At 35.7% G+C, this 27982-nt stretch overlaps 2 protein-coding genes across 3 annotated transcripts in view; both read left to right on the forward strand.

The window, feature by feature from the left end:
• LOC133629719 (cryptochrome DASH-like) lies at positions 1 to 25822 on the forward strand. The gene is made up of 15 exons (XM_062020654.1): positions 1 to 733; positions 4072 to 4244; positions 6632 to 6725; positions 6809 to 6939; positions 10134 to 10282; positions 10342 to 10430; positions 10496 to 10569; positions 14285 to 14374; positions 14448 to 14527; positions 14603 to 14662; positions 14721 to 14878; positions 19445 to 19564; positions 19630 to 19806; positions 19875 to 19972; positions 24971 to 25822. The coding sequence occupies exons 1-15, from the start codon at positions 671 to 673 to the stop codon at positions 25083 to 25085; spliced, it is 1671 nt and encodes a 556-aa protein (XP_061876638.1). The 5' UTR covers positions 1 to 670; the 3' UTR covers positions 25086 to 25822.
• Positions 19999 to 27982, forward strand: part of myd88 (MYD88 innate immune signal transduction adaptor) — a 16436-nt gene continuing 8452 nt past the window's right edge. Inside the window, exons 1-2 of one of the 2 annotated variants that reach the window (XM_062020658.1) lie at positions 19999 to 20020; positions 26442 to 26757. In XM_062020658.1, the coding sequence (XP_061876642.1) occupies positions 26451 to 26757 (307 nt within the window). In that variant the 5' untranslated portion in view covers positions 19999 to 20020; positions 26442 to 26450. Of the gene's footprint in view, positions 20021 to 26260; positions 26285 to 26441; positions 26758 to 27982 lie in introns of those variants that run through there. The other variant, XM_062020657.1, reaches the window with a different exon arrangement.

Here is a 27982-nt window from a genome sequence, read left to right on the forward strand (position 1 = left end):
AAAAAACAATTGGCAAGGAAAATAGCAATTTTGCTTAATTAAAAAAACGATTTGCAAGTAAAACAATTTTCTTTCATAAAAAAAATATTTACTTTAATTAAAAAAAGATTTGCTGGTAAACATAAACATTCAATTAAATAAAAATCGCAACTTTATTAAAAAACAATTGGCAAGTGTAAAAACATTTGTCTTCAAGTTAAAACATTTGGCAGTAAAATAAAACAAACTTGCACTTAGAGCACCTGTAGTTCTCACTCTACGACGACAGGCGGAGCTGCTGAGTCCATTTGAGGCCGCCAGAGCTCGATTTAGAATCAAGATGAAGAAGAATCCATTTTTTGGCTGACCCCTACAGGACACATTTATAATGACATCCATCTATACTCAAAATAAAATAATTATAAACACTAAACATTTCCTCAAATGTCATTTGGTAATAATAATTGTAATAATTATTTATTTAGCCACTCGAAACTCATAAGTTAGGCTTTTTTTTTTAATTATAAAGAGAAAAAAACGCCTCTTATGAAAGCTGTTTGGTAAGGAGTTTGACCACGTGACCGCCTCAGCCTCTGAGCAAGGCACCGACAAGAAGAATAAGTAGAAGCTGCTGCCTTTGACGGAGATGAAAAAGGTTGTTTTTGGACTCTGACACAAGAAAAGAAAAATCATGTCTGCTTCGCGGACTATTATTTGTTTACTAAGGAACGACTTAAGACTGCACGACAACGAGGTAAGATCCGATTTCAGCCCCGGAATGTTGTCTTAAACTGTCACTATTTGACCACAAGGGGGTGTTTAAATGAGCATTTTGCAACGTTTTAGTGACATTTCTCCAGACTGTTTCGTTGTTTTGTTGACATAATTGCCATTAAAACTAGTTTAGCGCAGCTAGCTTTAGCTAACTTAGCAGCTGGTATTTCCGGCATGGTCTTTCAGAATAAAACTTTTAACGCTGACCTCAAAATGCGTTAACGTGTTATATTAAAGGTAAAAACTACAAGTTTTATTGCCGGTTTAAGTATATTTCGCCGCTTTGCGCTGTGTACATCATCACGAGCGAAAGTCAACTTAATAACACGGGAACTTCCGGCGTTGTCTTTCACAACAAAACTATTTCAGGCCGTTCATGATGCAGCGGCTGGCTACGAAGTGTAAGCCAATTACTTTGGCTGGGGGGCGGGACTTCCGGGGAGAGATAGGGAATTCATAGACATATATAAAGAGGGAATTGGCGTTGTTGATAGGAAGTAAGAGTCGTTGTGTGGCTGTATTATTACAATATGAATTGCTTAGGCGCTACTAAAACAACACTTTTTTACGGTAAGTTAAACCGAACATTTCTGTGACATTGTCTTGAATAATTTCGTAACTTTCAATTCGTTTACATTGTAGTGGGTTTTCTTAATTCACCCACGGAACCTAAGTGTAGGTGTAGAGGGTTCCTGCCTGACAGTTTTTCACGGGACACATTTCCGCTGTGTGTGGTTGTAGTAAAATAACAGTAAAATGTTGTTGTGAATGTCATTAAAACATTTATCTCCATCTTTTGACACTCCCGTCCTTAGACGTTACAACATCATCGTTGTCAGGCTCGTGTGGCGCTCGAACTCCAGCGAAACATAAACAGGAACTTCCGGTATAGACTTTCACAATAAATTGTACATTTCCTGTGAAGGCAGTTAAAGTATAAACACTGACTGTTTGAGGTGAGTAAGCACTTAACATTGTTTATCTTGAAGTGTTATTTTCACTTCTTGTTGTCCCTCAAAAATAAAATACATGTATGTCAACAAGTGTGCTGTTGTGAGCCGACAACGACTGCAACCATTAATCGATTTGTGTTTGAATTTGAAATAATTCCCAATATATTTTAATATACAATAAAATATTCCATAATATGTTGTTTAGTACAATAACATATTCCATAATATACCGTATAGTACAATAACATATTCTATAATATATTTTATAATCCAATAAAATATTCCATAATATATTGTATAGTATAATAAAATATTCCATAATATATTGTATAATACAATAAAATAATGTTCAATATATTTATAGTACATTAAAAAAAATCCTTAATACAATAAAAAAAAAACATATTCTTTAATATATTGTACAATACAGTAAAATAATCTTGATTATATTATATTGTATAGAACAAAAAAATATTCTGTAATATATTGTAAAGTACAATAAGATATGATGTAATATATCGTATAGTACAAAAAAATATTCTTTAATGTATTGTTTAGTACAATAAAATATTCTGAAATATATTGTATAATACAATCAAATATCCCGGAATTTATTGTATAGTACAATAAAATATTCCGGAATATATTGTATAGTACAATAAAATATTCCTTTATATAATGTATATATAGTACAATACAATCATATTTAATATATTGTGTATTACAATAAAATATTCCCTTATATAATGTATAGTACAATAAAATAATCTTTAATATATTGTGTATTACAATAAAATATTCCCTTATTTTGTGTATACTAGGACAATAAAATCATCTTTAATTTATTGTGTATTACAACAAAATATTCCTTTTTTATTGTGTTTACTAGGAAAATAACATCATCTTTAATATATTTTGTATAGTACAATAAAATCATCTTTAATATATTGTGTATTACAATAAAATATTCCCTTATTTTGTGTACACTAGGACAATAAAATCACCTTTAATTTATTGTGTATTACAACAAAATATTCCTTTATATAGTGTTTACTAGGACAATAACATCATCTTTAATATATTGTGTATAGTACAATAAAATCATCTTTAATATATTGTGTATTACAATAAAATATTCCCTTATATAATCTATAGTACAATAAAATCATCTTTAATATATTGTGTATTACAATAAAATATTCCCATATATTATGTATAGTACAATAAAATCATTTTTAATATATTGTGTATTACAATAAAATATTCCCTTATATAATGTATAGTACAAAAAAATCATCTTTAGTATATTGTGTATTACAATAAAATATTCCCTTATATAATGTATAGTACAAAAAATCATCTTTAATATATTGTGTATTACAATAAATATTCCCATATATAATGTACAGTACAATAAAATCATCTTTAATATATTGTGTATTACAATAAAATATTCCTACATATAGTGAATATTAGGACAATAAAATCATTAATATATTGTGTATTACAATAAAATATTCCCTTATACAATGTATAGGACAATACAATAATTTTTAATATATGGTGTATTACAACAAAATATTCCTTTATGTAGGGAATTTTAGGACAATAAAGTCATGAATATATTGTGTATTATTCCTTCATATAGTGAATATTAGGACAATAAAATCATTAATATATTGTGTATTACAATAAAATATTCCCTTATACAATGTATAGGACAATAAAATAATTGTTAATATATTGTGTATAGTACAATAAAATCATGTTTAATATATTGTGTATTATTCCTTCATATAGTGAATATCAGGACAATGAAATCATTAATATATTGTGTATTACAATAAAATATTCCCTTATACAATCTATAGGACAATACAATAATTGTTAATATATTGTGTATTATTCCTTCATATAGTGAATATTAGGACAATAAAATCATGAATATATTGTGTATAGCACAATAAAAATAATTGTTAATATTTTGTGTATTATTCCTTCATATAGTGAATATTAGGACAATAAAATCATGAATATATTGTGTATTATTCCTTCATATAGTGAATATTAGGACAATAAAATCATGAATATATTGTGTATAGCACAATAAAAATAATCTTTAATATATTGTGTATTTTTTCTTCATATAGTTAATATTAGGACAATAAAATCATGAATATATTGTGTATTATTCCTTCATACAGTGAATATTAGGACAATAAAATCATGAATATATTGTGTAGAGCACAATAAAAATAATTGTTAATATATTGTGTATTATTCCGTCATATAGTGAATATTAGGACAGTAAAATCATGAATATATTGTGTACAGTACAATAAAAAATGAGATGTTGTGTTTGCAGCTGTTCCACTTTGCTGAGAAACACGCCGACCACATGGTGCCGCTGTACTGCTTTGACCCCAGACATTATGTGGGAACGCACAACTTCAAGCTGCCAAAGACCGGACCTTTCCGCCTGCGCTTCTTGTTGGAAAGTATCCAAGACCTGAGGAAGACCTTGGTCAACAAGGGAAGGTAATAAACACTTTATCTTCAACTTCTTTTAATATTTAGTGTTTATTTTTCACTTTTGTTCAAGGATCGAACTGCATGTTGCATTTTTAAACATCCAAATATACGTTTTTTTTAGGACCGATACGATACCTATTATTAGTAGTCAAGGAGGCTGATAACCGATATTCATTTACAATAAAAGTAATTTAAAGATGAATATTATATGTCAGTAAACATCTGGACAAGTTGTTTTTTTAAACATTATTTTTTAGGAAAGGTGGCACCAGTAGTGGCATAATGTTTGATGTTGTCTTTCATTTATCATCAAATACCTTTACTACGTGTGTCTAAGAGGAGCATTAACATTTTATTTCAAAATAAAATGACATTTCTCTACATCACAATAACTCATCTACTCCATTTTATAACACTTTATGGATTTAATGCATTGAAATATTGTCAGCATTTAAAGGCCTACTGAAATGATTTTTTTTTAATTTAAACGAGAATAGCAGATCCATTCTATGTGTCATACTTGATCATTTCGCGATATTGCCATATTTTTGCTGAAAGGATTTAGTAGAGAAAATCGACGATAAATTTCGCAACTTTTGCTCGCTGATTAAAAAAAAGCCTTGCCTGTACCGGAAGTAGCGTGACGTCACAGGAGCTAGTATTCCTCACAATTCCCCGTTGTTTACAATGGAGCGAGAGAGATTCGGACCGAGAAAGTGATGATTACCCCATTAATTTGAGCGAGGATGAAAGATTCGTAGATGAGGAACGTTACAGTGAAGGACTAGAGAGGCAGTGCAGGACGTATCTTTTTTCGCTCTGACCGTAACTTAGGTACAAGCTGGCTCATTGGATTCCACACTCTCTCCTTTTTCTATTGTAGATCACAGATTTGTATTTTAAACCACCTCGGATACTATATCCTCTTGAAAATGAGAGTCGAGAACGCAAAATGGACATTCAATGCCTTTTATCTCCACGACAATACATCGGCGAAATGCTTTAGCTACGAGCTAACGGGATAGCATCTTGCTTTAACTGCATATAGAAACAAAAGAAATAAGCCCCTGACTGGAAGTATAGATAGAAAATCAACAATACTATTAAACCGTGGACATGTAAATACACGGTTAATGCTTTCCAGGCTGGCGAAGGTTAACAATGCTGTGCTAACGACGCCATTGAAGCTAACTTAGCAACCGGACTGCACAGAGCTATGCTAAAAACATTAGCTCTCCACCTACGCCAGCCAGCCCTCATTTGCTCATCAACACCCGTGCTCACCTGCGTTCCAGCGATCGGCAGAAGGACGAAGGACTTCACCCGATGCGTTTGGCGGCCCGGAGACGTAGGAAGTCAAGGTGAGGTCGGCGGCTAGCGCGGCTAGCGCTCCAACAAAGTCCTCCTGGTTGTGTTGCTGTAGTCCGCTGCTAATACACCGATCCCACCTACAACTGTCTTCTTTGCAGCCGTCATTGTTCATTAAACAAATTGCAAAAGATGTCCAGAATACTGTGGAATTATGAAATGAAAACAGAGCTTTTTGTATAGGATTCTACGGGGTACCATAACTTCCGTTACTCGGACTTCGTCACGCGCATACGTCATCATACCGCGATGTTTCAGCCGGATATTTCCCGGGAAGTTTTAAATGTCACTTTATAAGTTAACCCGGCCGTATTGGCATGTGTTGCAATGTTAAGATTTCATCATTGATATATAAACTATCAGACTGCGTGGTCGGTAGTAGTGGCTTTCAGTAGGCCTTTAAATAAAAACAATTCTGGGATCCTTCACGTAGATTATAGTTGAGACATTTTTGGATGTTACAGAAAGTATGAGAATGTGTGAGCTGCTGCCTGCTCTTCTTGACTTATTTAACCATCTCATATTAGTCGAGATATTTACACAGAGTTTGGAATATCAGAGGTATTTTTTCTGTCGTCCCTGTCGCGTTATTTGATTGATCATGAAACTCGTGGCGCTCCTTTCAATGAGCCCACGCTGCGAGTGTTGCGGACGCAGGATGATTTTAAAATAATTGGGCTCTAATTTCTCGTGCAGGACAAACTGCTGCTTATTACTTATCCCCTTCTCTATTTTGATGTGTTTTAATACTAAATACTGGTATCCTAAATGTATCTGCTGATGTAGTTGTGATACCAAATAGGTCATCTCCAGTGGTGTTGTTCCAAAAAAAGAGTACATTAGTGCAGGTGTGACTGGATCATGTGCTCGTATGGAACTTTTGTTGTTGTCAACATGTCAACATTGCTGCTCCCATGGCGACAAGCTTCAGCCATGGGAATGGTTGCTGTCCTTCTACCCAGGATGCAGCTTGCCTGGCATGCTGCTAACAAGTGTGTGTGTGTGTGTGTGTGTGTGTGAGACAGCAACCTGGTGGTGAGACGGGGCAAGCCAGAGGAAGTGGTGTCTGAGCTCATCCAGCAGCTGGGCTCGGTCAGCGCTGTGGTTTTCCAGCAGGAGGTTGTCCCTCTCTCCTCGTCCAGCGTAGAAAGTCCAACTATTGGACCCTTTGTGACGTCATGCGTCTTTTTGGACGGCGGCAGGTGACGTCCGAGGAGCTGGCGGTGGAGAAAGGCGTGAAGGAGGCGTGCGCCGGCATGAAGGTGAAAGTGCACACCTGCTGGGGGTCCACGCTCTACCACCTGGACGACCTTCCCTTCCAGCACATCACCAGGTGAGGCAGTAACAAGATGATGTTGTCATCATGAACGTGTGAGGAGTGAACACATACAGTATCATTGAAATAACACTCACATTCTTTTGAAGTTCTCCTACAATACTTTGTTGGACTTGTGATCAGTCAAACATTCACTTGTGCTACATTTTTCTCTATTATAGTTCTTAACATTATATAGTTTTTATGTTAACTTTTTATAGTTAAAGTTTTATAGTTTTCATGTTAACATTTTATAGTTTTGTTATTCATTTTAGTTTTGTTTTTATGTTGTTAATGTTGTATAGTTATGTTATTAACACTTTATAGTTTTTGTTATGTTTTATAGTTATGTTATTAATGTTTTATAGTTTTCTTAACGTTTTATAGTTTTTATGTTAACATTTTGTAGTTTAATGTTAACATTTTATAGTTTTTATGTTAACATTTTATAGTTTCTATGTTAACATTTTATAGTTTTTATGTTAACATTTTAAAGTTTTCTTAACAATTTGTAGTTTTTATATTAACATTTTAGTTTTTATGTTAACATTTGATAGTTTTCTCAACGATTTATAGTTTTTATGTTAACATTTTATAGTTTTAACGTTTTATAGTTTTTATGTTAACATTTTGTAGTTTAATGTTAACATTTTATAGTTTTTATGTTAACATTTTATAATTTTCTTAACGTTTTATAGTTTTTATGTTAACATTTTATAGTTTTCTTAACGTATTATAGTTTTTATGTTAACATTTTGTAGTTTAATGTTATTAACATTTTATAGTTTTTATGTTAACATTTTATAGTTTCTATGTTAACGTTTTAATAGTTATCTTATTATAGTTTTATAGTTTTTTTATTAACATTTTATAGTTTTTATGTTAACGTTTTATGGTTAAAGTTTTATAGTTTTCATGTTAACATTTTATAGTTTTGTTATTCATTTTAGTTTTGTCTTTGTTATTAACGTTGTATAGTTATGTTATTAACACTTTATAGTTTTTGTTACGTTTTATAGTTATGTTATTAATGTTTTATAGTTTTCTTAACGTTTTATAGTTTTTATGTTAACATTTTGTAGTTTAATGTTATTAACATTTTATAGTTTTTATGTTAACATTTTATAGTTTCTATGTTAACGTTTTAATAGTTATCTTATTATAGTTTTTTTATTAACGTTTTGTAGTTTTTATGTTAAAATTTTATAGTTTTTATGTTAACATTTTATAGTTTTCTTAACAATTTGTAGTTTTTATATTAACATTTTAGTTTTTATGTTAACATTTTATAGGTTTCTTAACGATTTAGTTTTTATGTTAAAATTTGATAGTTTTCTCAACGATTTATAGTTTTTATGTTAACATTTTATAGTTTTCTCAACGATTTATAGTTTTTATGTTAACATTTTGTAGTTTAATGTTATTAACATTTTATAGTTTTTATGTTAACATTTTATAGTTTTCTTAACGTTTTATAGTTTTTATGTTAACATTTTGTAGTTTAATGTTAACATTTTATAGTTTCTATGTTAACGTTTTAATAGTTATCTTATTATAGTTTTTTTATTAACATTTTATAGTTTTTATGTTAACATTTTATAGTTTTTATGTCAACATTTTACAATTTTCTTAACGATTTATTGTTTTTATACTAACATTTTAGTTTTTATGTTAACGTTTTATAGTTTTTATGTTAACATTTTATAGTTTTTATGTTAACGTTTTATAGTTTTGTTGTTAACGTTTTATAGTTTTATGTTAACGTTTTGTAGTTTAATGTTTCCATTTTATCATTTTTATGTTAACATTTTATAGTTTTATGTCAACATTTTATTGTTTTTATGTCAACATTTTGTACTTTTTATGTTAACGTTTCATAGTTTTGTTATTTACGTTTTATAGTTTTTATTTTAACATTTCATAGTTTTTAAGTTAACATTTTACAGTTTTCTTAACGATTTATAGTTTTTATGTTAACATTTTATAGTTTTCTAAAAGCGATTTATAGTTTATGTTAACATTTTATATTTTTATGTTAACATTTTATAGTTTTATGTCAACATTTCATTGTTTTTATGTTAACATTTTGTACTTTTTATGTTAACGTTTCATAGTTTTGTTATTAACGTTTTATAGTTTTTATTTTAACATTTTATAGTTTTCATGTTAATGTTTTATAGTTTTAATGTTAAAGTTGTATAGTTTTTATGTCAACGTTTTGTAGTTTAATGTTACCATTTTATCATTTTTATGTCAACATTTTATTGTTTTTATTTTAACATTTTATACTTTTTATGTTAACATTTCATAGTTTTGTTATGTACGTTTTATAGTTTTGTTATTCACATTTACATTATTTACATTGTATAGTTATGTTGAAATTGTAAAGTTTTGTTATTAACAGTTTATAGTTTTTATTTTATTAACGTTTTGTAGTATTGTGTTATTAATGTTTTATAGTATTATGTCACTAACATTTTATAGTTATTTCGTTATTAACATTTTATAGGGTTTATATTTTTCGGCACAAAGGAACGTCAGCGTTATTTGAATCCGTGCAACTTCTCACATGTTATTTTTTTTTAGCCAATCACAAGCAGGAAGGAAGTTATTTGTAAAGGTAACATATTTAAAATTATAACGATGACACTAATTGTTATTTTTGTCCTTTTTTTTTCCAAATAAAAAAATATCAGCAATCATAATTTCCATGATGTGTGAATAAATTAAAAAAAAATGTTTTCACTTAATAGCAATCATCTGCTTTCACTTTTTTAACAGATATTTTATTTATATTTATATTGAGTACATTTTTAAAATGTCTTTCCCGGCTGCCAAAAATAATAGTACTAATCCCAAAAAATGATGGCATTAATCATGTACATTTGCAGATTAATCACACATTTTATTTAGATTTAAAAAATGTTTGTGTGTAACATTATGATGATAAATTTGCATTTGTGTCAAAATATTGGGATCTTTTTCTATTAAATTATGTAAGCAAGTAATTTACTGTGATTAATCACGATTAATCCGAATTCAAAACTGTGATTAATCTGATTTTTTTTTAAAAATAGTCATTTGACGGCACTCATTTTTGTATCGCTTTATCCAATTGGAGCTCCACGAAGTGTGTTGCAGTGCTCACCTGTGCCAGCAGGTGTCACTGCCGCTGCTCCCCAGCACCATGACTCCCTTGCTTCTCTGTGCAGGCTGCCTGACGTCTACACTCAGTTCCGAAAGGAAGTGGAATCCAGAAGTCAGGTCAGGCCCGAGTTCCCGACCCCGGACCGCCTTAAGCCCCTCCCCCAGGGCCTGCAGGAGGGAGTCATTCCCAGCATGGCGGACCTGCAGCAGACAGGTGGACGTTAGCCGCCATGTTTGTTTTGCTGTCCTCTCATCCTTGATGTGCCGCCACAGAGCCTGCCAAGGAGCCTCGCTCCGCCTTCCCGTGCGCAGGCGGGGAAAGTCAGGCTGCGCTCAGACTCCAACATTATTTCTGGGACACGGTGAGTGCACCACCTTTGTCATATTTACACCGACACCTGGCGTTGACCTGAAGTCCTTCCCGTAGGATGCGGTGGCGTCGTACAAGGAGACACGGAACGGACTGATCGGCGTGGATTATTCCACGAAATTTGCACCCTGGTCAGTGTTTTGTTGTTGTTACATGTGCACGACATTGGAATGAGTTGTGTTTTGTTGGCGTCACATGCATACAGCACTGGAATGAGTTGTGTTTTGGTGTTACTACATGTGCACAACATTGGAATTAGTTGTGTTTTGTTGGCGTCACATGCATACAGCACTGGAATGAGTTGTGTTTTGGTGTTACTACATGTGCACAACATTGGAATTAGTTGTGTTTTGTTGGCATCACATGCATACAGCACTGGAATGAGTTGTGTTTTGGTGTTACTACATGTGCACAACATTGGAATGAGTTGTGTTTTGTTGTTGTTACATGTGCACAACATTGGAATGAGTTGTGTTTTGTTGTTGTTACATGTGCACAACATTGGAATGAGTTGTGTTTTGTTGTTGTTACATGTGCACAACATTGGAATGAGTTGTGTTTTGTTGTTGTTACATGTGCACAACATTGGAATGACTTGTGTTTTGTTGGTGTCACATGTACACAACATTGGAATGAGTTGTGTTTTGTTGTTGTTACATGTGCACGACATTGGAATGACTTGTGTTTTGTTGGCGTCACATGTACACAACATTGGAATGAGTTGTGTTTTGTTGGCGTCACATGTACACAACATTGGAATGAGTTGTGTTTTGTTGTTGTTACATGTGCACAACATTGGAATGACTTGTGTTTTGTTGGCGTCACATGTACACAACATTGGAATGAGTTGTGTTTTGTTGTTACATGTGCACAACATTGGAATGACTTGTGTTTTGTTGTTGTTACATGTGCACAACATTGGAATGAGTTGTTTTGTTGGCGTCACATGCACACAGCACTGGAATGAGTTGTGTTTTGGTGTTACTACATGTGCACAACATTGGAATGAGTTGTGTTTTGTTGTTGTTACATGTGCACAACATTGGAATTACTTGTGTTTTGTTGGCATCACATGTACACAACATTGGAATGACTTGTGTTTTGTTGTTGTTACATGTGCACAACATTGGAATTACTTGTGTTTTGTTGTTGTTACATGTGCACGACATTGGAATTAGTTGTGTTTTGTTGTTGTTACATGTGCACGACATTGGAATTAGTTGTGTTTTGTTGTTGTTACATGTGCACGACATTGGAATGAGTTGTGTTTTGTTGGCGTCACATGTATGGAATGAGTTGTTTTGGTGTTGTTACATGTGCACAACATTGTAATATGTTGTGTTTTGTTGTTGTTATATGTGCACGACATTGGAATACATTGTGTTTTGTTGGCGTCACATGTACACAACATTGGAATGAGTTGTTTTGGTGTTGTTACATGTGCACAACATTGTAATATGTTGTGTTTTGTTGTTACTAGTGCACAACATTGGAATGAGTTGTGTTTTGTTGGCGTCACATGTACACAACATTGGAATGAGTGGTTTTGATGTTGTTACACATGTGCACAACATTGGAATTAGTTGTGTTTTGTTGTTACATGTGCACAACATTGGAATACATTGTGTTTTGTTGGCGTCACATGTACACAACATTGGAATTAGTTGTTTTGTTGTTGTTACATGTGCACAACATTGGAATACATTGTGTTTTGTTGTTGTTACATGTGCACAACATTGGAACGACTTGTTTTGTTGGCGTCACATGCACATAACATTGGAATTAGTTGTTTTGTTGTTGTTACATGTGCACAACATTGGAATGAGTTGTGTTTTGTTGTTGTTACCAGTGCACAACATTGGAATGAGTTGTGTTTTGTTGTTACATGTGCACAACATTGGAATGAGTTGTGTTTTGTTGTTGTTGCATGTGCACGACATTTGAATTAGTTGTTTTGTTGTTGTTGCATGTGCACAACATTGGAATGAGTTGTGTTTTGTTGGCGTCACATGTGCACAACATTTGAGTGAGTTGTTTTGTGGGCGTCACGTGTGTACAACATTTGAGTGAGTTGTTCTGTTGGCGTCACATGTGCACAACATTTGAGTGAGTTGTGTTTTGTTGGCGTCATATGTGCACAACATTTGAGTGAGTTGTTTTGTTGGCGTCACGTGTGCACAACATTAGAGTGAGTTGTTTTGTTGGCGTCACATGTGCACAAGATTAGAGTGAGTTATGTTTAGTTGGCATCACATGTGCACAACATTTGAGTGAGTTGTGTTTAGTTGGCATCACATGTGCACAACATTTGAGTGAGTTGTGTTTAGTTGGCATCACATGTCCACAACATTTGAGTGAGTTATGTTTAGTTGGCATCACATGTGCACAACATTTGAGTGAGTTGTTTTGTTGGCGTCAAATGACCACAACATTTGAGTGAGTTGTTTTGTTGGCGTCACATGTGCACAACATTGGAATGAGTTGTGTTTTGTTGGCGTCACATGTGCACAACATTTGAGTGAGTTGTTTTGTTGGCGTCACATGACCACAACATTTGAGTGAGTTGTTTTGTTGGCGTCACATGTCCACAACATTTGAGTGAGTTGTTTTGTTGGCGTCACATGACCACAACATTTGAGTGAGTTGTTTTGTTGGCGTCACATGTCCACAACATTTGAGTGAGTTGTTTCGTTGGCGTCACATGTGCACAACTTTTGAGTGAGTTGTTTTGTTGGCGTCACATGTGCACAACAATTGAGTGAGTTGTTTTGTTGGCGTCACATGTGCACAACATTTGAGTGAGTTGTTTTGTTGGCGTCACATGTGCACAAGATTTGAGTGAGTTGTTTTGTTGGTGTCACGTGTGCACAACATTTGAGTGAGTTGTTTTGTTGGCGTCACAAGTGCACAACATTTGAGTGAGTTGTTTTGTAGGCGTCACATGTGCACAACATTAGAGTGAGTTGTTTTGTTGGCGTCACATGTGCACTAGAGTGAGTTGTTTTGTTGGCGTCACATGTGCACTAGATAAGAGTGAGTTGTTTTGTTGGCATTACATGTCCACAACATTTGAGTGAGTTGTTTTGTTGGCGTCACATGTCTACAACATTTGAGTAAGTTGTTTAGTTGGCGTCACATGTGCACTAGATAAGAGTGAGTTGTTTTGTTGGCGTCACATGTGCACTAGATAAGAGTGAGTTGTTTTGTTGGCGTCACATGTGCACTAGATAAGAGTGAGTTGTTTTGTTGGCGTCACATGTGCACTAGATAATAGTGAGTTGTTTTGTTGGCATCACATGTGCACAAGATTAGAGTGAGTTGTTTTGCTGGTGTCACGTGTGCACAACATTTGAGTGAGTTGTTTTGTTGGCGTCACAAGTGCACAACATTTGAGTGAGTTGTTTTGTAGGCGTCACATGTGCACAACATTAGAGTGAGTTGTTTTGTTGGCGTCACATGTGCACTAGAGTGAGTTGTTTTGTTGGCGTCACATGTGCACTAGATAAGAGTGAGTTGTTTTGTTGGCGTCACATGTGCACTAGATAAGAGTGAGTTGTTTTGTTGGCGTCACATGTGCACAAGATTAGAGTGAGTTGTTTTGTTGGTGTCACATGTGCACAAGATTTGAGTGAGTTGTTTTGTTGGTGTCACGTGTGCACAACATTTGAGTGAGTTGTTTTGTTGGCGTCACAAGTGCACAACATTTGAGTAAGTTGTTTTGTAGGCGTCACATGTGCACAACATTAGAGTGAGTTGTTTTGTTGGCGTCACATGTGCACTAGATAAGAGTGAGTTGTTTTGTTGGCGTCACATGTGCACTAGATAAGAGTGAGTTGCTGTGTGCAGGCTGGCCATGGGCTGCCTGTCTGCCAGGTACATCTACCAGCAGGTGCGCAGGTATGAGAGGGAGCGCACGGCCAATCAGAGCACGTACTGGTGAGCGTCCCAACATCCCATCATTCTCCTGCAGGGGTGTCCAAACTTTCTCACACACAGTTCTGATTGACAGGGTCATTTTTGAGCTCTTGTGGCGAGATTACTTCAAGTTTGTGGCGCTCAAATACGGAAATCGTCTGTTTCAAGTCCAAGGTCAGAAAAGGTCATATCGCTCTTTTTTTTGCTTCCATCAACTCAAATCCGGAATGTTTGGTGTTCTCCCCGCAGGACTTCAGGATAAATCCCTTCCCTGGAAACAGGACGTGGGTCTTTTCAGCGCATGGAAAGGTTTGCACAGCACTACTCCCAACGTGGTGGCGTCTTCACGTGTTACTTTTGTGTCCAGAGGGACGCACCGGAGTCCCCTTTGTGGACGCCAACATGAGGGAGCTGGCAGCCACGGGCTTCATGTCCAACAGGGGGCGCCAGAACGTGGCGAGCTTCCTCACCAAGGACCTGGGCTTGGACTGGAGGATGGGAGCCGAGTTCTTTGAGTACCTTTTGGTAGGAACTGGACTAGTACTGTGTGATGATGCCTTCATTTCTAACTTGGGATATACAAACCCCATTTCCATATGAGTTGGGAAATTGTGTCAGATGTAAATATAAACGGAATACAATGATTTGCAAATCATTTTCAACCCATATTCAGTTGAATATGCTACAAAGACAACATATTTGATGTTCAAACTGATAAACATTTTTTTTTTTTTTAAATAATGATTAACTTTAGAATTTGATGCCAGCAACACGGGACAAAGAAGTTGGGAAAGGTGGCAATAAATACTGATAAAGTTGAGGAATGCTCATCAAACACTTATTTGGAACATCCCACAGGTGAACAGGCTAATTGGGAACAGGTGGGCGCCATGATTGGGTATAAAATTAGCTTCCATGAAATGCTCAGTCGTTCACAAACAAGGACGGGGCGAGGGTCACCACTTTGTCAACAAATGCCTGAGCAAATTGTTTAAGAACAACATTTCTCAACCAGCTATTGCAAGGAATTTAGGGATTTCACCATCTACGCTCCGTAATATTATCAAAAGGTTCAGAGAATCTGGAGAAATCACTGCACGTAAGCGATGATATTACGGACCTTCGATCCCTCAGGCGGTACTGCATCAAAAAGCGACATCAATGTGTAAAGCAGGGGTCACCAACGCGGTGCCCGCGGGCACCAGGTAGCCCGTAAGGACCAGATGAGTAGCTCGCTGGCCTGTTCTAAAAATAGCTCAAATAGCAGCACTTACCAGTGAGCTGCCTCTACTTTTTAAATTTTATTTATTTACTAGCAAGCTGGTCTCGCTTTGCTCAACATTTTTAATTCTAAGAGAGACAAAACTCAAATAGAATTTGAAAATCCAAGAAAATATTTTAAAGACTTGGTCTTCACAAAGAAACAGATAACAGATTTGGTGTCCAGTTCAAAGTGTGACATGATTTATATAAAAATTTGAGAGTTGACTTTTGTATTTTACATGAGTTATTATTTGTACAAACATGGTGCAAAGTAATTCATGATTTGTTAAAAAATGTTAGTGGCTAGCTAGTTAAAATGGGATATTGTGATTTCACAAAACTGTCTTAGAAGTGATCATTTGAAAATGTTCAATTTGAAAAATGTGCACTTAGAGAAAATATAAAAATAAAGTGTTGCATATTGATATTTCTCTGTTTCTATATATATTTATTGTGAGAAATCATTAAGATGATCAGTGTTTCCACAATGATAAATATCATTAATAGAGATGTCCGATAATATCGGTCTGCCGATATTATCGGCCGATAAATGCGTTAAAATGTAATATCGGAAATTATCGGTATCGTTTTTTTTATTATCAGTATCGTTTTTTTTTTAATTTTATTAAATCCACATAAAAACCACAAGATACACTTACAATTAGTGCACCAACCCAAAAAACCTCCCTCCCCCATTTACACTCATTCACACAAAAGGGTTGTTTCTTTCTGTTATTAATATTCTGGTTCCTACATTATATATCAATATATATCAATACAGTCTGCAAGGGATACAGTCCGTAAGCACACATGATTGTGCGTGCTGCTGGTCCACTAATAGTACTAACCTTTAACAGTTAATTTTACAAATTTTCATTAATTACTAGTTTCTATGTAACTGTTTTTATATTGTTTACTTTCTTTTTTATTCAAGAAAATGTTTTAAATTTATTTATCTTATTTTATTTGATTCATTTTTTTAAAAAGGACCTTATCTTCACCATACCTGGTTGTCCAAATTAGGCATAATAATGTGTTAATTCCACGACTGTATATATCGGTTGATATCGGTATCGGTTGATATCGGTATCGGTTGATATCGGTATCGGTAATTAAAGAGTTGGACAATATCGGCATATCGGATATCGGCAAAAAGCCATTATCGGACATCCCTAATCATTAATTATTAATAATAACAGAGTTAAAGGTGAATTGAGCAAATTGGCTATTTCTGGCAATATATTTAAGTGTGTATCAAACTGGTAGCCCTTCGCATTAATCAGTACCCAAGAAGTAGCTCTTGGTTTTAAAAAGGTTGGTGACCCCTGGTGTAAAGGATATCACCACATGGGCTCAGGAACACTTCAGGAAACCACTGTCAGTAACTACAGTTTGTCGCTACATTTGTAAGTGCAAGTTAAAACTCTCCTATGCAAAGCGAAAGTCATTCATCAACAACACCCAGAAACGCCACCCGAGCTCATCTAAGATGGACTGATGCAAAGCGGAAAAGTGTTCTGTGGTCTGACGAGTCCACATTTCAAATTGTTTTTGGAAACTGTGGACATTGTGTCCTCCGGACCAAAGAGGAAAAGAACCATGGGCGCAAAGTGTAAAAGGCAGCATGTGTGATGGTATGGGGGTGTATTAGTGCCCAAGACATGGCTAACTTACACATCTGTGAAGGCACCATTAATGCTGAAAGGTACATACAGGTTTTGGAGCAACATATGTTGCCATCCAAGTAAAGTTACCATGGACGCCCCTGCTTATTTCAGCCAAGCCAGGTGTTACATCAACGTGGCTTTATAGTAAAAGAGTGCGGGTACTAGACTGGCCTGCCTGTAGTCCAGACCTGTCTCCCATTGAAAATGTGTGGTGAAGCCTAAAACACCACAAGGGAGACCCCCGGACTGTTGAACAACTTAAGCTGTACATCAAGCAAGAATGGGAAAGAATTCCACCTGAAAAGCTTCAAAAATGTGTCTCCTCAGTTCCCAAACCTTTACTGAGTGTTGTTAAAAGGAAAGGCCATGTAACACAGTGGTGAACATGCCTCCGTCACAACTTTTTTTGCAATGTGTTGCTGCCATTAAATTCTAAGTTAATGATTATTTGAAAAAAAAAATTAGTTTTTCAATTCAAACTTTAAATATCTCGTCTTTGCAGTCTATTCAATTGAATATAAGTTGAAAAGGATTTGCAAATAATTGTATTCTGTTTTTATGTACCATTTACACAACGTGACAACTTCACTGTTTTTGGGTTTTGTAGATAGGGATTGTTTTTGGTTAGGGGAGCAAACATTCCAAAGGTTTGTCTTCTTTAATTGTCTGTTCTGGCTCCCGGAATTGGTCGTAATTCAGCGTTGCAGAGTGGGAACCTTCTCCGTGATGTTGTCCGATTTGCGATTAAATCCCGACATCGCCAAAGTCTGAGTGCTCCCAGCTCTGCCCAACCCATACATGACTTGAAACCGAATTTGTCGCTGGACCAGAGCAAGGCTCATTTAAATCGGCAGTCATTCTGAACTATGTGTTGTGCTTGGACATTTTTTTTATAATATCCACAAAGTTCAGTGACCACGTGTGTGGATTTTCTCTGTTGGTTTAGTTGCGCCATGAGTGGGAAATGTTGCTTGGATTGGCTCATAGATAAAAAATGCTATGCTGTAACACTTTAAAGTGCAATTCATGGTCATTGATCAGATTGTCTCACATTGTCCACAATATGGCGCTAGATTTGTCGTAATTCAACTGTTCGATATTTAAAACAACGCTTTTGGCTGTAGTTGGGATACTTCTCCATAAACACGGCTTGATGGTTGTAACCAGGCCTGGCCCTAACCAATCTGGCGCCCTAGGCAAGATTTTAGGTGCCCGCCCCCCCACATCGGCAGTGAAGTGTATATACTCACAAGAAACCGAATAGCTTTGTCTTTGACCTTTTTTTTTACTTAAAAAAAGCAAATTAACACATTATATGAGAATGTTTTGTTATGATTATCTTTAACCGAATCACAGCAGTGCTCAAATTAAAAAATAGCATTCCCTCTCATGTGATATTGCTTAATTAACATTAATGATGTGCACTTTAACAACTAGGCTTACAACTATACCTAATATATAAAGAGGTGGAAAAGTGACTATTACCTGCAGGGCAAACATTAGCTAACCAGAAGGCAATAACAATGTAAACAAAAAACACCTGCTTAAAAGATGTAATACAAATGTCCCTGAGGAATGTAAGGTGGGAGTACTGTAATTACCTAACGTTACATTATTATTTTCCATAACAATTTAGCCCCCTCCACAATATTAACCCGACGTTAAAACAGAACTAGCTATTTATTGATTAGCAATTGCAGAATCATGTAACATTAGCTTAATGCTAAAAAGCCAGGTTACTATCACATTCTGTAACAGACAAATAATTTCATGTAGGCTAACGTTACCTACCTGCTACCTCTGTCTTTTTCTCGTTTCTCCTCCTCTTCTTTTCTATTTTTTCTTCCCTGGGCACCTGACAGTTTTGGCCGTTTTGACATCTTGTGTTGATTTTTTGATGTGGTAAGAGTCATGATACGGGAATTAAAATAGGCTTTACATTGCATTTTAATTAACGTGGGATTATTTTGTGTATTTAGAAATAATAGTACCAACTTTTTTCCTTTTTTTTTTTTTCTCCAACATTTGTGGCACTGGCGTGGCGCCCCCTGACGGACGGCGCCCTTAGCATTTGCCTGTACGGCCTATGCCACGGGCCGGCCCTGGTTGTAACATTCCCTTGAAGTGTGTCGCTAATGTTGTGATTGTGATGCCATTGAAGGTGGACCATGACGTGTGCAGTAACTATGGCAACTGGCTGTACAGCGCGGGCGTAGGAAACGACCCCAGAGAGAACAGGAAGTTCAACATGATCAAACAAGGCCTGGACTACGACCCTAACGTACGTTTAGCACTTGTTGTTGTTGTTGTTGTGTCACATGACGCGGGATGTCTGTATGTCCTCAGGGGGACTACGTGCGGCTCTGGGTACCCGAGCTGCAGAAAATCCCGGGGTCTGACGTCCACACGCCGTGGACCCTCAGCACGGCGGCGCTGGCCCACGCCGACGTGTCCCTCGGCCGGACGTACCCCTCCCCCGTCGTCGTGGCGCCCGAGTGGAGCCGACACGCCAACAAGAGAGCGGTGAGCCCATTCCCGAAGTCGCGTGACGCGGAAGGAACACGTTTCTGTAAGTCCGGCTCCTTTTCCAGGGCGGCGGCGCGGCGAGAGGCACGAAAGGTCCGTCGCACACGCCCAGACAGCGTCGGGACCGAGGCGTCGATTTCTATTTCTCCAGGAGCAAAAACCTGTGAGCTCACACGGAAAACGAGCTTTTTTGCCTACAAAGCAAACTGGGGTAATATTTCATGATATATCTCATTAATAACCAATCTTTGGTCCAATGCTGCCAACATGGCCGCCGTTTGTTGACATATTTAAGTTACGGTGCGGGAACATGTGTGACACTTTAAATCATCTCCGTTTGGAAACTCTTCTCTTACGCTGTGGATTTGTTGGCAGCACCTCTGGTGTTGCCGCGGTAACCTTCTTTTCTTTTCGCACAGTATAATCCCTCCCAATACGTGGATCATGTGCTGTGCAAAGGGGGACGTTTGTGACCTGTGCTGGCAAAATGAGTCACAATGAGGAAATTTTAAAAACGGAGTTATTGTTATTTACACATTCTCCATCTAAATGATATATGGTTTGTTGGAATCGCACAGAAAATGACCGAGTTACATCCGATTGAAGTCGACCATGTTTGAGGGTCCGTTTTGAGAAAAACCAGCTTAAAGTTTAACTGTTCCAGAACAGAATGTTCCAAAACAAAACTCCATAGCAACCATACCTTAAAAGTCCTTGTAGCAACACCAAAATTGGTACAATTAAAGTCAAATCCCATGTCTAAAGGAAAAATATATATTCAACTCTATTGAAAACGGTTATGTACAAAAATGTCAACACTGTTATGTCACAGTTTTTTTGTTCACTGGTCAGTTTGTCAGCTGGTCAGCTGTCCGTAATATTCCTGACCAGCAGCACTAAGAAGATTCGCCGACTGCAGTGAATTTAGCGCACTTGCAACCGCCTGTGTACCCTCTCCACCTTCTAAATCCATTACGGAATGTAAAACAGTCTAACTTATCCACAAAAATAATAATTAAATGTTCGAAAATCACCTTTTTTCACCAAATATTCCGCTCGAATTACTGTGCTGTTTTTCATCAGGGCGCAGCCATGATACCACAATGCACCGCGCGGGGTGATTCAACCAATGAGGGTACGCCTCACAGCGACCCTTAGCAACAAGCCGGATTTGTTTACGTCGGGACAGGTTTAAAAACTCGAATTATATTGGTTCAGAATGGCGTCATCGGGAATTCCATGCTCATTTTTAGAAAGTAGGTAAACTGATAAAAATGATACCAAATATGGCTAAATAATTTTTATTATATTATATGTTATTTTGTATGTTCATTTGAATATCTTTATCTTAGTTTTTATATTTTATATGTTAGTTTTTATACATGAGTACATGTTAGTTTTTGATATTTTACGTTTGTTTTTCAGTTTTTATGTTCATTGTAATATTTTTATTTTAGATTTCATGTTAGTTTTTATAGATGTGTGCATTTTAGTTTTCATTATTTTGTATGTTGTTTTTTATTTGATTTCTGTTTTATTTCTGTTAGTTTTTATATTTTTATTTTAGTTTTTATACATGTTAGTTTGTGTTATTTTGTTTGCTAGTTTTTATGTTCATTTGAATATTTGTATCTTAGTTTTTGTATTTATATACAGTATGTTAGTTTTTATACATGTATTTTTTGTATGTTTTTTCAGTTTGTATGTTAATTTTAATATTTTTATCCTAGTTTTTATCATTTTATTATGTTAATTTTTATTATATAATATGTTAGTTTGTATGTTCATTTGAATATTTGTATCTTAGTTTTTATATTTTATATGTTAGTTTTTATACATGTGTACATGTTAGTTTTTGATATTTTATGTTTGTTTTTCAGTTTTTATGTTCATTCTAATATTTTCATTTTAGATTTTAGATTTCATGTTAGTTTTTATAGATGTGTGCATTTTAGTTTTCATTATTTTGTATGTTGTTTTTTATTTTACGTCTGTTTTATTTGTTAGTTTTTATATTTTTATTTTAGTTTTTATACATGTTAGTTTGTGTTATTTTGTTTGTTAGTTTTTATGTTCATTTGAGTATTTGTATGTTAGTTATTGTATTTATATGTAGTATGTTAGTTTTTATATATGTATTTTTTGTATGTTTTTTCAGTTTGTATGTTAATTTTAATATTTTTATCCTAGTTTTTATAGCCAAATATGGCTAGGGGGGAATTCCCCCTTATTGCCGCGAGTGAGCGTTGAAAACACTGGATTTTCTCAAGGAATTTTAACACAAAGGACTAATTTCTGAAGACATACCTCGTACAAAACCTTCAAATAAAGGTGATTTAAGATGTTTTCTTGCTATTTCCATGATTGGGATCGCTAGATTGTGGCTTTATGGACTCATTTTTGTGAAAATCTCAATTTCAACCAAGATACATTTTTTTCCACTTATTTGCCTGTAGCTCAAAATTAGCCTGTGCGCATTCCGACTCATTTTGCCAGCACGGGTCACATTTTGCATGAAGGGATAGGGATACCGTATTTTTCGGACTATAAGTCGCAGTTTTTTTCGTGGTTTGGCCGGGGGTGCGACTTATGTGTGAAATGATTAACACATTAGCGTACAATATCAAATAATATTATTGATGTCATTGACGTAAGAGACTAGACGTATAAGATTTCATGGGATTTAGCGATTAGGAGTGACAGATTGTTTGGTAAACGTATAGCATGTTCTATATGTTATAGTTATTTGAATGACTCTTACCATAATATGTTACGTTAACATACCAGGCACGTTCTCAGTTGGTTATTTATGCCTCATATAACGTACATTTATTCAGCCTGTTGTTCACTATTCTTTATTTATTCTAAATTGCCTTTCAAATGTCTATTCTTGGTGTTGGCTTTTATCAAATAAATTTCCCCAAAAAATGCGACTTATACTCCAGTGCGACTTATATATGTTTTTTTCCTTCTTTATTGTGCATTTTCGGGCCGGTGCGACTTATACTCCGAAAAATACGGTAGGTCTTTATTGTCATTGCACAAGTACAACGGAACATTGTTTTCAGCACAAACCCGTTCAAGATTTGACAAACAAAACAGTGTGCGGGGTTACAGAACAGGAACGCTGATGGATCGCCACAAGGCGTTCGTAAAAGATGGGAAAAAGGTCAAAGGATGAGTGAAAAAATACAATCTAGACTGGGCTCCTAAGGGGGCCCAGTCTGGAGTGGGAAAAAAACCTCCATAGCAAAGCACATATACATACAGGACTGTCTCTGAAAATTACAATATTGTGATAAAGTTCATTATTTACTTTACTTGGTTGGGAATCCTTTTGCACGGATTACTGCATCAATGCGGCGTGGCATGGAGGCAATCAGCCGGTGGCATTGCTGAGGTGTTATGGATGCCCAGGATGCTTCAATAGTAGCCTTTAGCTCATTTGCATTATTGGGTCTGGTGTCTTTCAGCTTCTTCTTCACAATACCCCACACATTCTCTATGGCAGGGGTCACCAACGCGGTGCCCGCGGGCACCAGGTAGCCCGTAAGGACCAGATGAGTAGCCCGCTGGCCTGTTCTAAAAATCTAAGAGAGACAAAACTCAAATAGAATTTGAAAATCCAAGAAAATATTTTAAAGACTTGGTCTTCACTTGTTTAAATAAATTCATTATTTTTTTTACTTTGCTTCTTATAACTTTCAGAAAGACAATTTTAGAGAAAGAATACAACCTTAAAAATGATTTTAGGATTTTTAAACACATATACCTTTTTACCTTTTAAATTCCTTCCTCTTATTTCCTGACAATTTAAATCAATGTTCAAGTTAAAAAAATGTTTTTATTGTAAAGAATAATAAATAAATTTTAATCTAATTCTTCATTTTAGCTTCTGTTTTTTCGACGAAGAATATTTGTGAAATATTTCTTCAAACTTATTATGATTAAAATGCAAAAAAAATATTCTGGCAAATCTAGAAAATCTGTAGAATCAAATTTAAATCTTATTTCAAAGTCTTTTGAATTTCTTTTAAAATTTTTGTTCTGGAAAATCTAGAAGAAATAACGATTTGTCTTTGTTAGAAATATAGCTTGGTCCAATTTGTTATATATTCCAACAAAGTGCAGATTGGATTTTAACCTATTTAAAACATGTCATCCAAATTCTAAAATTAATCTTAATCAGGAAAAATTACTAATGATGTTCCATAAATTATTTTTTTAATTTTTTCAAAAAGATTCGAATTAGCTAGTTTTTCTCTTCTTTTTTTTCGGTTGAATTTTGAATTTTAAAGAGTTGAAATTGAAGATAGACTATGTTTCAAAATTTAATTGTCATTTTTTTCGTATTTTCTCCTCTTTTAAACCGTTCAATTAAGTGTAAATATCATTAATTATTAATAATAACATAGAGTTAAAGGTAAATTGAGCAAATTGGCTATTTCTGGCAATTTATTTAAGTGTGTATCAAACTGGTAGCCCTTCGCATTAATCAGTACCCAAGAAGTAGCTCTTGGTTTCAAAAAGGTTGGTGACCCCTGCTCTATGGGGTTCAGGTCAGGGGAGTTGGCAGGCCAATGGAGGACAGTAATGCCATGGTCAGTACACCAGTTACTGGTGGTTTTGGCACTGTGGGCAGGTGCCAGATCATGCTGGAAAATGAAATCATCATCTCCATAGAGCTTTTCAACAGATGGAAGCATGAAAAAAAGAAAATATATCTCTTTGTGTAAATATCTTGACAAATATGAGATTATTATGTAGTAAAGAAGAGCAGGCAGCGGCTCACACATTCTCATACTTTTTGTAACATCCAGGAAGAAATGTCAGCCATCTTGAAAAATGTCTCGACTATAATCTACGTGAAGGAGCCCAGAATTGTTTTTATTTAAATGTTGACAATATTTCACGAGGAAACCTTACAATGTATTGTATTATAAAATGGTATAAAATGGAGTAGATGAGTTATTGTCATTTTGAAATAAGACACGTGATAAACGCGTGGCGTAGTCAAGCATCATCACTTCCTGTTTCTCATATTACGGTATTCTCTCGCCATTTATCGACGTTTTAGTCCCGCTCGTTCTGCCTTTTTTTAAAAATGTATTTACTACTATTTTATTTCTGTTTACAAGTCAAAACTTCCATTTTTTTGCAGGGAAATCCAATTTTTTTCCTTCCTGCCTGGCTCCTTTTTGTTTGTTTTCACTACAGCAGCGATCGATTCGCTCAACAATCCTCCGTTTGCAACACTCGCAGCGTGGGCTCATTAAAGGAGCGCCACGAGTTTCATGATCAATCGAATAACAGGACAGAGTTGGACGGACATGAAGACGACAGAAAAGATATCTCTGCCAAAAATGCAAACTTTGTGTAAATATCTTGACAAATACGAGATTATTATATATAGTAAAGAAGAGCAGGCAGCAGCTCACACATTCTCATACTTTCTGTAACATCCAGGAAGAAATGTCAGCCATCTTGAAAAATGTCTTGACTATAATCTACGTCAGGGGAGTCCAAACTTTTTCCACAAAGGGCCGCACACTGACGAGTCTAAGCATGCGGGGCCCGTTTTGATATTTTATTTTGTAAAAAAACTATCTAAAACAGACATAAATTTACAGACGAAACAATGTGTTTACTTTGTATGAATTATTAGTATTAAATTAGCTACCATATTTGCTTATTATCGCCCACTCCCTCTCCATGTGAGACAGGCCCCTTCTTTGGCTATTTTTAAGACCCTTAAAACCCATTTTAATTCACTGGCTTTTAACCCAGCATGAGACTTTAAACTGTTTTTAACGGTTTTTAACTTTTTAAATGCTTTTTATCTAACAAATTGTTCTTAGGGTATTTTGTATTTGCTTTTTTAATGTGTATTTTACTTCTGTTTTAAATGTTATTTTTCAGTTTGTCCTTTGCCTCTATTTCTTTGTGGTGTACAGCCCTTTTTTCTTCAACTGTGCTTGTTTTTAAAGGGCTTTATAAATAAAGTTGGTATGGTATGGTATGTTATTATGTTTACATTTTTACTGTTGTTTTTTTGTCTTATTTTATTATCAACAATATGCCGCGGGCCAAAAAAACTTGAGTTGCGGGCTGCAAATGGCCCCCGGGCCACACTTTGGACACCCCTGATCTACGAGAAGGAGCCCAGAATTGTTTTTATTGAAATGTTGACAATATTTCACCAGCAAACCTAGCCATCCTAGTCACTGCCGTTGTGTCCTTGGGCAAGACACTTTACCCACCTGCTCCCAGTGCCAAACACACTGCTTTAAATGCAACTTAGATATTGGGTTTCACTATGTAAAGCGCTTTGAGTCACTAGAGAAAAAGCGCTATATAAATGTAAATCACAAAAATTCACTTTTAAGGTAGAGTTCTAATTCTTTTTTAAAGGCCCAAAAAACAGGTCGGGTATTGAGAAACGTACATTTATGAATATAAAACTGAGGTTGCAAAGGTAAAATTCCTTTTCAAACGTTTTTGTAGAAAGAGGATAAGTGATAAACGTTCCTTCCCACGCGTGACGTGGCCGAGCATCATCACTTCCTGTTTCTCATAATACCATCTTCTCTTCTCTCGCTGTTTACCGACTTTTGACTTTTGAGCCCCGCCAGGTAGCAAACATGGCGGCCTGCTGCTCGCCGGACTTGTTCGCGGCGCCCCTGGTCGCCCTCAACATGTCCGTGAGGAAGAAGCTGGCTCTCTACCTCAACCCCAAGAACGTGGTGGCCGCGGACTGGACGCTGGTGGCGGAGGCGATGGACTTCTCTTACCTGGAGATCGTCAACTACCACCGCCTGGACAATCCCACCTTGCGGCTCCTGGAGGACTGGCAGGCCGGCCCAGGTGACGCCTCCGTGGGGAAGCTCTTGTCCATCTTGGAGGAGGTGGACCGGCGAGACGTTGTGGAGGATCTTCGTCCTTTCATGGGTACTTTTTGGTTTTTCTTGGAAACTTTCATTCACTCTGATGGATTTTTACTAACTTGTGCGTTATTATTTTTTGAAAAAACGACATATTTATCTAATATAATAACTTCTGCTTTGGTTTTTATCAATCACTTCCTGCTTCCGGGTTCTGTCCGGCTCACGTGACTTTACGCGGAAACAGTTTCCTCTTGAAAACTGCTATTTTAACTCATAATTCTACAATATAACACAATGTATTAATTAACCTTAAACAACGATATAAGTATCTAATATATATATTTAATTTTTTTTCATGTTTTTATGTTTTGCCTGAACAATGTACATACAAACATATATTCTCAATTTACATAAAAACCAAGGCACTTTCGACAAAAAGCAACAATTTCGAACATCGGCCTTTCGCAAACATGTAAAGGAAAGAAAACTAAAGCAAATACAAATAGAATTCTTCTCAACTAAAGAGGACAAATATAACCTTCGAGGAAAATCTACAAACCCCGTTTCCATATGAGTTTGGAAATTGTGTTCGATGTAAATATAAATGGAATACAATGATTTGCAAATCATTTTCAAGCCATATTCAGTTGAATATGCTACAAAGACAACATATTTGATGCTCAAACTGATAAACTTTTTTTTTTTTTTTTGCAAATAATCATTAACTTTAGAATTTGATGCCAGCAACACGTGACAAAGAAGTTGGGAAAGGTGGCAAAAAAGACTGATAAAGTTGAGGAATGCTCATCAAACACTTATTTGGAACATCCCACAGGTGAAGAGGCTAATTGGGAACAGGTGGGTGCCATGATTGGGTATAAAAGTAGAAATGCTCAGTCATTCACAAACAAGGATGGGGCGAGGGTCACCACTTTGTCAACAAATGCGTGAGCAAATTGTTGAACAGTTTAAGAACAACCTTTCTCAAGCAGCTATTGCAAGGAATTTAGGGATTTCGCCATCTACGCTCCGTAATATCATCAAAGGGTTCAGAGAATCTGGAGAAATCACTGCACGTAAGCAGCTAAGCCCGTGACCTTCCATCCCTCAGGCTGTACTGCATCGACAAGCGACATCGGCGTGTAAAGGATATCACCACATGGGCTCAGGAACACTTCAGAAACCCACTGTCAGTAACTACAGTTGGTCGCTACATCTGTAAGTGCAAGTTAAAACTCTCCTATGCAAGGCGAAAACCGTTTATCAACAACACCCAGAAACGCCGTCTG

The sequence above is a fragment of the Entelurus aequoreus genome, linkage group LG15, assembly GCF_033978785.1.
Source record: "Entelurus aequoreus isolate RoL-2023_Sb linkage group LG15, RoL_Eaeq_v1.1, whole genome shotgun sequence".
In the NCBI taxonomy this organism is placed as follows: domain Eukaryota; kingdom Metazoa; phylum Chordata; class Actinopteri; order Syngnathiformes; family Syngnathidae; genus Entelurus; species Entelurus aequoreus.